This window comes from Morone saxatilis, unplaced genomic scaffold (assembly GCF_004916995.1).
Source record: "Morone saxatilis isolate NCDOM2014 unplaced genomic scaffold, NCSU_SB_2.0 Contig15, whole genome shotgun sequence".
NCBI lineage: Eukaryota > Metazoa > Chordata > Actinopteri > Moronidae > Morone > Morone saxatilis.
In genome coordinates this window covers 25979743-25989909 of record NW_023339707.1, presented here as the reverse complement: position 1 = coordinate 25989909, position 10167 = coordinate 25979743, and the positions used below count along the sequence as shown (strand labels likewise).

General features: G+C 46.8%; 1 protein-coding gene across 1 annotated transcript in view; it reads right to left on the bottom strand.

Annotated features, from left to right (window-relative positions):
* The window catches only part of LOC118324135 (membrane-associated guanylate kinase, WW and PDZ domain-containing protein 1-like), a gene marked incomplete in the record, with an annotated part of 28857 nt that extends 18926 nt beyond the window's left edge, over window positions 1-9931 (bottom strand). Inside the window, 3 exon segments of the mRNA XM_035656291.1 lie at window positions 7346-7415; window positions 9658-9797; window positions 9919-9931. Of these exon segments, the coding sequence (XP_035512184.1) occupies window positions 7346-7415; window positions 9658-9797; window positions 9919-9931 (223 nt within the window).
* Window positions 9932-10167: the final 236 nt, after the last annotated feature.

The window sequence follows — 10167 nt, the reverse complement described above, 5'->3', positions numbered from 1 at the left end:
ACACTGTAACACACACACAACAACTGAACAACACACACACACTGTAACACAACACAACACTGTTGAACCACACACAACTGTAAACACCACACACTTAACACAAACACCACTCGTAACACACACACTGCTAACACACACGACACACTGGTAACACACACACACACCACACAGGCTGTAACACACACACACACCACCACACACACAACTGTAAACACACACACTGTAACACACACACACAACTGTAACACAACCACACGAGCACACACTGTAACACACAAACACACTGTAACACACAACACATCACACTTAAAACACACACACACTCCAACTGTTAACAAACCACACACTGCACGACTGTAACACACACACACTTGACACACACACACACACCCAAACACACACACACACACACCACTGTAACACACACACACTGAACACACACTGTAACACACACACACACTGACACAACACACACTGACACACACTGACGCACCACACTGACAACACACACAGGCACAACACACTGTAACACACACTGACACACAACTGTCAAACACACACACTTACACAACATTAATCTGAACCAGAACAAGTTAAATACCTTACAGCTTGAAACCATCCTCTCTGTCCCCCCAGAGACATTCAGCGGATCTGCAGGAGGGACTCAGATCCACAATAAAACCAGGTGCAGTCTGTGAAGCGAACTTCTTTCAGGAGCTAAACTCAGTGTAGTCTCTGGTCTTGTCTCGTCTCCTCTGAGCTCCTCCTCTCTGACTGTGCTCATCATTCCTCTACAGAACTTCAGAAACAAAATACACTTCTTTCTTTCTATGTGTTGTTAATTAATAAAATAATAATGCAAATACATTACGAAATGAACATATCTGACAACAGATCTGACTTTATTAATACACATATATAATATTCATACCAGATGATGATTATATATGTACTATACATAATATATATCATATTAATTTAAATATCTATAATATTACTGCTCACTGATTCACACACAATTAACATGAACATTAAATCAACTGTAAGTTCTTTATATTAACTGGATCCTTTTCCTGTCTGTTTACTGCTTTTATTTTGGAAGGTCCTGTTACCCTTGCAGCCTCTCTGGTCTGTCTGTCTCTCTCTCTGCACTGCTTTATTCTTTAACCATTTAAAGACTATATTGAGCTCCTGTTCACAATACCCCCCACCCCACCCCCACCCCCCACCCCCATCATCATTCACATTTCAAACAGGCTCCTGCTGTTTTTATCTGTTCACATTCGCAGCAGCAGGGGACTCTGGGGAAAACTTACCCTATTAATCAAGACCGACAGGGAAGCTGTGAAGTGGGCAGCAATGCTATTTAGTATTAGCACCCGGGGGGCTAACGATTATGTTACAAGGCTAAATTAGGAAGAAGAACATATACTTAATAATTCACCAGCGCGGGAAATTCTTTTTTCCACTCTTACTTTACAACACAGCCCGAATACAATCATGCAGATAGACTTGTGGAAAGACTTGAGGCTTGGTGCCTTGCTCAACGGGCACCTTCAAGCAGGGCCACATGATGTGGACTGGCACCTTCCAGCTGCCCGTCCACCACTCCACAGCCAATGCAGTCCCTTACAGACTAAGGGCCTGTCCACACAGACTTTAAGGGCCAGTCCAGCACAGACTAAGGGCCAGTCCAGCACAGACTAAGGCCTGGTCCACAAGACACAGGGCCAAGTCCACCACAGACTCAGGGCCAGTCCACACAGACTAAGGGCCAAGTCCACACCAACTAAGGGCCAGTCCCACACAGACTTAAGGCCATGTCCACACAGATTTAAGGCCAGTCCCACAGACTAAGGCAGTCCACACCAGACTAAAGTGCCAGTCCACAGCAGACTTAAGGGCCTGTTCACACAGGACTAAGGGGCCAAGTCCACCACAGACTAAAGGGGCCGAGTCCAACACAGACTAAGCCAAGTCCACACAGACTAAGGGGCCAGTCCACACAACTACAGGGCCAGGTCCACACAGGACTAAGGGCCAGTCCACACGGACTAAGGGCCAGCACACAGACTAAAGGGCCTGGTCCACACAAGGAACTAAGGGCCAGGTCCACACACGGACTAAGGGCCAGTCCACACGACTAAGGGCCAGTCCACACAGACTAAGGGGCCAGTCCCACACAACTAAGGCCAGTCCACACAGACTAAGGGGCCTCAACCCAATAACGATAATGCTACATTATGGGTAACATGCTACATTTCGTGGTTAAAGCATTGTTACATAGAGTCATGAGAACGTTAGGCGGTTGGAGGCTCTCAGTGGAAAAGGTGAGACTCTCCAGGGAGTTGGATGATTGTGCGTTTAAACTGGTCCGTGGGAACGCAGCATTAGTCAGGCAGCGACCAATCACGAGAAGCCACTGAGAAGCTGGCTTTTAATTCAAGGACGAAGAGAGTATTCATTTAAAACAGAGGAGAGAAGAGAGAGAGAGACCAGAGAGAGGGAAGGAGAATAACACCAGCTTCAGACAAAGGAACTCTGTAATCCACTGATTTATTTTAAAGAACTCTGAGGACAGCTGAAAGCTTTGATGATTCTTGAAGTTTAGCTAGCTCTGGCTGGTCTTTGATATCTGCTGCCATTCAACATTGGTAACAGTGGAATGTAGAAAACGAATATTTGCCCCCTGCTGCCCCCTGCTGCCCCCTGCTGCCCCTGCTGCTCCCTGCTGCTCCTGTTGCTCCCTGTTGCTCCCTGTCGCCCCCCTGTTGGCCCCTGCTGCCCCTGTTGCCCCCTGTGCCCTGCTCCCCTGTTGCCCCTGTTTGCCACTACACACACTGAAACTGGATCCAGCTGTAAAAATAAAGAGAAAAATGAATGGGTGGGGGGATGAAACAAGCCAGGAGGAGTGTGTGTGTGTACTGTGTGTGTGTGGTGTGTGTTACTTTGTTGTGTGTTACGTGTGTGTGTTTACTTGTTGTGTGTTGTGACTGGTTGTGTGTGTGACTGTAGTTGTTGTGTGTGTGTGTCGTGTTACTGTGGTGTGACTGCTGTGTGTGTGTGTGTACTTGTGTGTGGTACTGTGTTTGTGTGGTTACTGTTGTGTGTGTGTTACTTGTGTGTGTGTTACTGTGTGTGGTTTACTGTGTGTGTTGTTAACTGTGTGTGTGGTGTTACGTGGGTGTGTTACTGTGTGTGTGTGTGTGTTTACTGTGTGGTGTTGTGTTACTGTGTGTGGTGTGTTACTGTGGGTGTGTTTACTGTGTGTGTGTTGTTGTGTTTACTGTGTGTGTTGTGTGTTACTGTGTGTCTGTGTGTTGTGTGTGCTGTGTGTGTGTGGTGTGTTACTGGTGTGTGTGTGTGTACTGTGCTGTGTGTGTTTGTTGGAGGATGAATGTAGCGGTCAGCAATTCTCCCATGGGCAACAATGCGGAGAATCATGACTCTGGAATACTTGCATCCTGATTGGGTCTGAGAGCCTTCCAACAGGCAAGCAATAACCTTTTCCAACCCCCGCGGGCGCTCAATGTGTGGTGTGCATGTGTTGTTACAGTGGTGCGGTTGTGTGTGTGTTGTGTTTTTTGTGGTGTGTGTGTGCTGTGTCACAGTGGCGTGGGTGTGTGTGCTGTTTCCCCCCCCCCCCCCGCAGGTGTGCTGTGTGTGTGTCGTCACAGTGTGTGTGTGTGTGTGTCACAGGTGTTGTGTGTGCTGTGTGTCACACTGTGTGGTGCTGTTGTGTCACAGTTGTGTGTTGTGGTGTGTGTGTGTGTGTGGTGGTGGTGTGTGTTACAGTGTGTGGTGGTGTGTGGTGTGTGGTGTGTGTTACAGTGTGTGTGTGTGTGGTGTGTTGTGTTACAGTGGTGTGTGTGTGTGGTGTTACAGTGTGTGTGGTGTGGTGTGTTTTACAGTGTGTGTGGTTCGTGTGTGTGTGTTACAGTGTGTGTGTGTGTGTGTGTGTTACAGTGTGTGTGTGTGTTTACAGTGTGTGTGTGCGTGTGGTGTGTGTGTGTGGTGTGTGTGTGCTGTGTGTTGTGTGTGTGTGTGTGTGTGTTAGTTACAGCTGTGGTGTTAGTTACAGTGCTTGTGTGTGTGCTGTGTGTGTGTGTTGTTACAGTGCTGTGTGTTAGTTACAGTGTGGTGTTAGTTACAGGTGTGGCTGTTAGTTACAGTGTGTGTGTGTGTGTGTGTGTGTGCGTTACAGTTGTTGTGTGCTGGTGGTCGGGTGTGTGCTGTTTACAGCTGTGTGTGTGTGGGTGTGTGCTTGTGTGTTACAGTGTGTGTGTCACAGCTGTGTGTGTGTCACAGTGTGGTGTGTCACAGCTGTGTGTGTGTCACGGTGTGTGTGTGTCACGGTGTCGTGTGTGTCACAGTGTGTGTGTGTGCTGTGTCACAGTGCTGTGTGGTGTGTGTGTCGTGTTACAGGGTGGTGTGTGTGTGGTGTGTGTGTGGTGTGGTGCTGTGTGGTGTGGTGTGGTGTTTACAGTGGGTGTGTGTGTGTGTGTGTGTTTTTGTGTGTGTTTTACAGTGGTGTTGTGTGTGTGTGTGGGTGTGGTGTGTGTGTGTTACAGTGGTGTGGCTGTGTGTGTGTGTGTGTGCTGTGGGTGTTACAGGTGGTGGTGTGTGTGTGTGTGTGCTGTGTTACAGTGTTGTGGTGTGTGTGTGGGTGTGTGGTGTGTGTGTGTGTTACTGTGTGTGTGTGTGTGTGTGTGTTACTGTTGTGTCGTGGGTGTGTGTGTGTGTTACTGTGTGTGTGCTGTGTGTGTTACGTGTGTGTGCTTACACGTGGGTGTGTGTGTGTGTGTGTGTTACATTGTGCGTGGTCGTGTGTGTGTGTTACAGGTGGGTGTGTGCTGGGTTGGGTGTGTGTGTGGTTGGGTGTGTGTGTGTGTGTGTGTGTGTACTGTGGTTGTGTGGTGTGTGTGGGTGTTATGTGTGGTGTGTTACTGTGTGTGTTTACAAGTGGCGTGTGTGTGTGTGTGTGGCTGGGTGTGTTACTTGCTGTGTGCTTACAAGGTGGGTGTGTGTGGTGTGTGGTGTACACGTGGGTGTGTGTGTGTGTGTGTGCTGTGTTTGGTGGTGTGTGTTACAGTGGGTGTGTGTGGTGTGTGTGTGTGGTGGTGTGTTTTACAGCTGTGGTGTGTGTTACAGTGTGTGTGTGTGTGTGCTGTGTGTGTGTGTGCTGTGTTACAGTGGGTGTGTGTGGTGTTGTTACAGTGGGTGGCTGTTGTGTGGTGTGTTACGAGGTGGGTGTTGTGTGTGGCCACTGTAGAGACATCACAGCCACACAGTGGGCGAGTCACAAACAATGGAAGTTCACAGGTGACGGAGAGACCTGGACCAGGGAGTGAACTACAGTTCCCAGAGTGCCACTGCTGGCTTGGGCGACCGTCAATCAAAGAGCTGCAAGGGACTCTGTTGCTGGAGCAGCAGAATATGATGAAAGTGGGGTGACATCAGTGCTCTGGATGGAGTGTCTCCATAGCAACAGCTGCTGAGGCTCATGGTGGGGGCGTACTGTAGTGAGTTCCCACACAGAACTGAACCTCAGATAAGAAAACGAACACGATTCAAACCTGATTTCTGATCATAATGAGGACTTTCTACTTTTTGCAAATCCTGAAATCAGTGGCTTTCCTGTCGGCTGACAGTGAGTTGCCCCCCCCCTTCTGTGTAAACTCTGTCAGCGCGCAGCTTTAAAACCAATCACTTTAGTTCCTGTGATTGTCACCAAAGATTTTATTGTCACTGGAACACTCAAGTTTTAAACGCTTACACTATTCACAACTATTTCTGCTATTGCTCACTTTCTCCTAAAACATCTCAACATACTCCGAAATCAGGAATTTTAAGGGATGCAACAGTCCCAAAACAAGCAGCTCACTGCCTCCGCCTGATGCCCTTCATTTGTATTTAGCGTTTATCTCATGACATCATACAGAAACACACTAACATCCATTGAAAACCTGCCAGACACCTTCACTGGGTCCGACGTTGTTGTGTGTGCTGCAAGAACCAACACAGAAGTCTTCATCCACTGCACCGCCATCTGGGAAGGAAGAGACTCATTATCACTCCTTCCCCACTGTACTAAGAAACCAGAATATGCCCAATACAAAAAATATATATACTGCAGTCAGCCAACCAGGGGAGATAGAGGAGAGAGTCTATACTGCAGTCAGCCACCAGGGGAGGGATGAGAGAGAGAGGAGTTATACTGCAGTTCAGCCACCAGGGGGGGAGATAGAGAGAGAGCAGTCTATACTGCATCAGCCACCAGGGCGGAGATAGAAGGAGAGAGGAGAGTCATACTGCGGGTCAGCCAACCAGGGGGAGATAGAGAGAGAGTCTATACTGCAGTCAGCACCAGGGGGGGGAGATAGAGAGAGAGTCTATTACTGCAGTCAGCCACCAGGGGGGAGATAGGAGAGCAGAAGAGAGTCTATACTGCAGTCAGCCACCAGGGGGAATCAATTCAATTCAATTCAATTTTATTTGTATAGCCGCCCAATTCATAACAGAAGTTATCTCAGACACTTTTTGCAAATAGAGCAGGTCTGAGACCGAACTCCTTACGTAACATTTACAGGAGACCCACAGTACCACCATGAGAAGCACTCCGTGGCAACGGGTGAAGGGAAAACACTTGCCGTTTAACGGCAGAAACCTCGGACAGACCCTTCGCGCTCTTCAGGGTGGGGTGGTCACTGCCTTGACCAGTTGGGGGAGAAAGGGAGAGAAGATGAGGAGAGAGACAGAGAGGAGACAGAGAGACAGAGCAGAGCGAACAGGATGTACAGCAACAACAGAAGCAACAACTATAGAGACAATATATAGGAGGGATAGAGCAGAGGAGAGAGTCTATACTGCCAGTCAGGCCACCAAGGGACGATAGAGAGAGGAGTCTATTACTGCCGTCAGCCAACCAGGGGGAGATAGGAGAGTCTATACTGCAGTCAGGGCCACCAGGGGCAGATAGAGAGGAGAGTCTATACTGCAGTCAGCCAACCAGCGGGGAGAGAGAGAGAGAGAGAAGTTATACTGCAGTCAGCACCAGGGGAGAGAGAACGGAGTGGGGAGAGAGAGAGTCTATACTGCAGTCAGCCACCAGGGGGAGGAGGAGGAGGAGAGGAGAGAGAGTCTTATACTGCCAGTCAGCCACCAGGGGAAGAAATATAGAAGAGAGTCTATACTGCCAGGTCAAGCCACCAGGGGGAGCATATATAGAGAGAGAGTCTAACTGCAGTTCAAGCCACCATGGGGGAGATAGACGAGGAGAGAGAGTCTACTGCCAGTCAGCCACCAGGGGGGAGAGAGGAGAGAGTCTATACTGCAGTCAGTGGACCTTGTCCGGACCAATCAGCAGCCTCCGTGTGTCCACTAGAGGCTCCAGCAGTATAGCTGTGGGGGTGAACCTGTGGAGGACGTCACAAGACTAATTACACAGTGTGTGATGCTGAACAGTGTTTCCACGGTAACAGTAACTCCTGCTGACAGTGAACAGAACAGTATCATCAGCATAATGGAGGATAAACTTTACTGCGTTCCTTTATAACTTTACGGAGGGGGACCATGTATGTACGAATAAAAAGCAAAGGTCCAAGAATTGACCCCTGTGGAACCTCCTGGGCCAGAGCAGACCACACTGAGCTTCACAACGACTGTTTTGTAGACAGTTTATTATACAGTGTGTGATCAGGACCAGTAGATAGAGTAAATGTGGACCAGGTCAGGACCAGGTAACAATATAGTGTCAAACTGCATTTGACATTGTGGAACTTCTTCGATTAGCCCCCAGTAGCTAAAGTTCAGAACTATATGTTTAGTATATTTCCTATTCTATTGATCAGTATCAATAACAGTAACTGATCAATTACCCTAAACAGTGAACTCAATAACTGCAGGAAGTTTGATTGTGTTTGATAATAATAATAATAATAATAATAATAATAATACTACACAGTGTGATCAATAATAATCATATTAATAATAATAATAATAATAATAATAGTGTTCACAGCTTCAATATGAATATACATTTTTAAAAACAATGGAGGACTAAAGTCAGTCTCATTATAAAGCTTCAACAAATCTTTTAAAAGTTTTTATTTTTAACTTATTGAACTGATCAATATTGAACTGATCAATATTGAACTGATCAATATTGAACTGATCATTATTGATGATGAAGCTGATCTGGAGTCAGTGGATCACAGGTTGACCCTGACAATCTACCAATAAAGAAGAAGAACCCTCCACAGATAAATACTCCTGACTTCCTGTTTGTGAATGAGCAGCTCTCAGTGGGCGGGGCTTATCAGTGTGCTCAGGTGTGCTCAGGTGTGAGAGCCACTGACAGGAACAGTGAGAGCTGCTTTAACCTTTTTCTCCTCCACCAAAGGACATAATGCCGTCCCACAATCCCTTGCAGCAGCAACACGGCATCTGTTTGATCATCCAAAACTTGTGGAAATCCGTAAATATTGATTACCTCTCGCGCCGATCTGTGCGGTCTTCAGAACAAACATATTAAATTCATATTTAAAATGAATCATCAACAAAGTAATTATACACGTTATTCACTCGACTCCTTATTTATTATTATTAATAGAATAATAATAAATATATACATGGCCAGCAGGGGGCAGTGACTCATCTCTGATCAATATTCACAGGAAATAGTNNAATAGAATATGAAATACAGTATACTGATGACAGAAACAGGAAGCAGTCAGCTGCAGACGAGGCGTTCATGTACCAGAATGCATTGCTCCCACTGAGCAAGCTAACGTTAGCTACCAGGTGCTCTGGTTTTATTGATCTTATATCAACAGTTTGGATTCAGTCTGATCAGATTAGATTATTTATTGATTAAATTTGATATATTCTATATTTATTGTCTTTAATCACTCTCAAAGTATTAATTTGAAATCTGTTCATCACCATGGAAACAGACAATGCAACAACGATCCAGGTTGCAAACAAGAAAACAGATAATATGAAGCTTTAATTCAATTTAATTTCTGGCTTATAGATTCGATTATTGATCAATTAATAGAAAAAATGATCCGAATCAGAAATTCAAAAGAGACTTCCTGTTTGATCAGTAAACAGGAGAGAAAGTCTCACCTACTGATCAATATCCTCTAGCTGATCAATACTGAACATTTAATAAAGCAGAACACACACACACACACACACACACAGAGAGAGGAGAGAGAGAGAGGCACGTGGCGCTGGGTGGGGACCGCCATAATAAAAAACAACGCTGATAATCGATAATATATCGATATAAATGACGTCATATATTCATCATCAAACGTTCGGCTTCCGTTACGTTTTCTATCTGTGTTGGATCCATGGCAACAAGATTCAAATCCACCAAACTGCAGCCAGATCTGACCCGTTTCTGCGTCAGAAAAACAAGATACCAGATTCAATAACTGAAATATTTCTGGAATCAATAACTCCTGTGATCTTTGATGAACACATTCTGTTCATTAACTGAGAGCCGAGTTAAAGAGCAGCTGGCGGGAGTTCAGGCAGGAGACTGATCTTAGTTCCCCCCGCTGAGCACTGCAGCAGAAGAGCAGAGCGACCTTAAAATCACCAACTTTTAAATGGAGTCTGGTGTTTGTGATGGTTTCTGGGACCTACCTGGACCCCCCTGCGGTTCTGGACCACCTGCCGGTCTCCGTCCTCTGACGCTTCACTTCCGGCGGGGATCCGACCTGCCGCCGGTCGCTCACATGATCCGGAACCGGTCCGGTCCAGAACCCGCAGCTGATTGTCTCCCGCTGCGGCTCACGCTCCGCACCGCGCACTCTCACATCAGGTGTGAACGATGACGCTGATTGATTGATTGATGACGCCACTGTCGCCTCGTGCAGCCGCTCCGGAATCAGCGCAGCCGCGGACGCTGATCGATCATCGCGGATCGATGCTGTGATCAGAAGAAGGCTCGCTGCTCTTCATCCTCGTCCTCCTCCTCTTCACCGATACGACAGCACGAGCTCCATCAGCACCGCGCGCTCACAACGCTGCGGGCACGCGCACGTTTCTGTGCGCACACAGACCCGCAACGTGGAGACCGATCGATAATTAAACATTCAGATACAATCAAAAACAGATCAGATTATCGATTATTTATTTTAATTTTATATATTT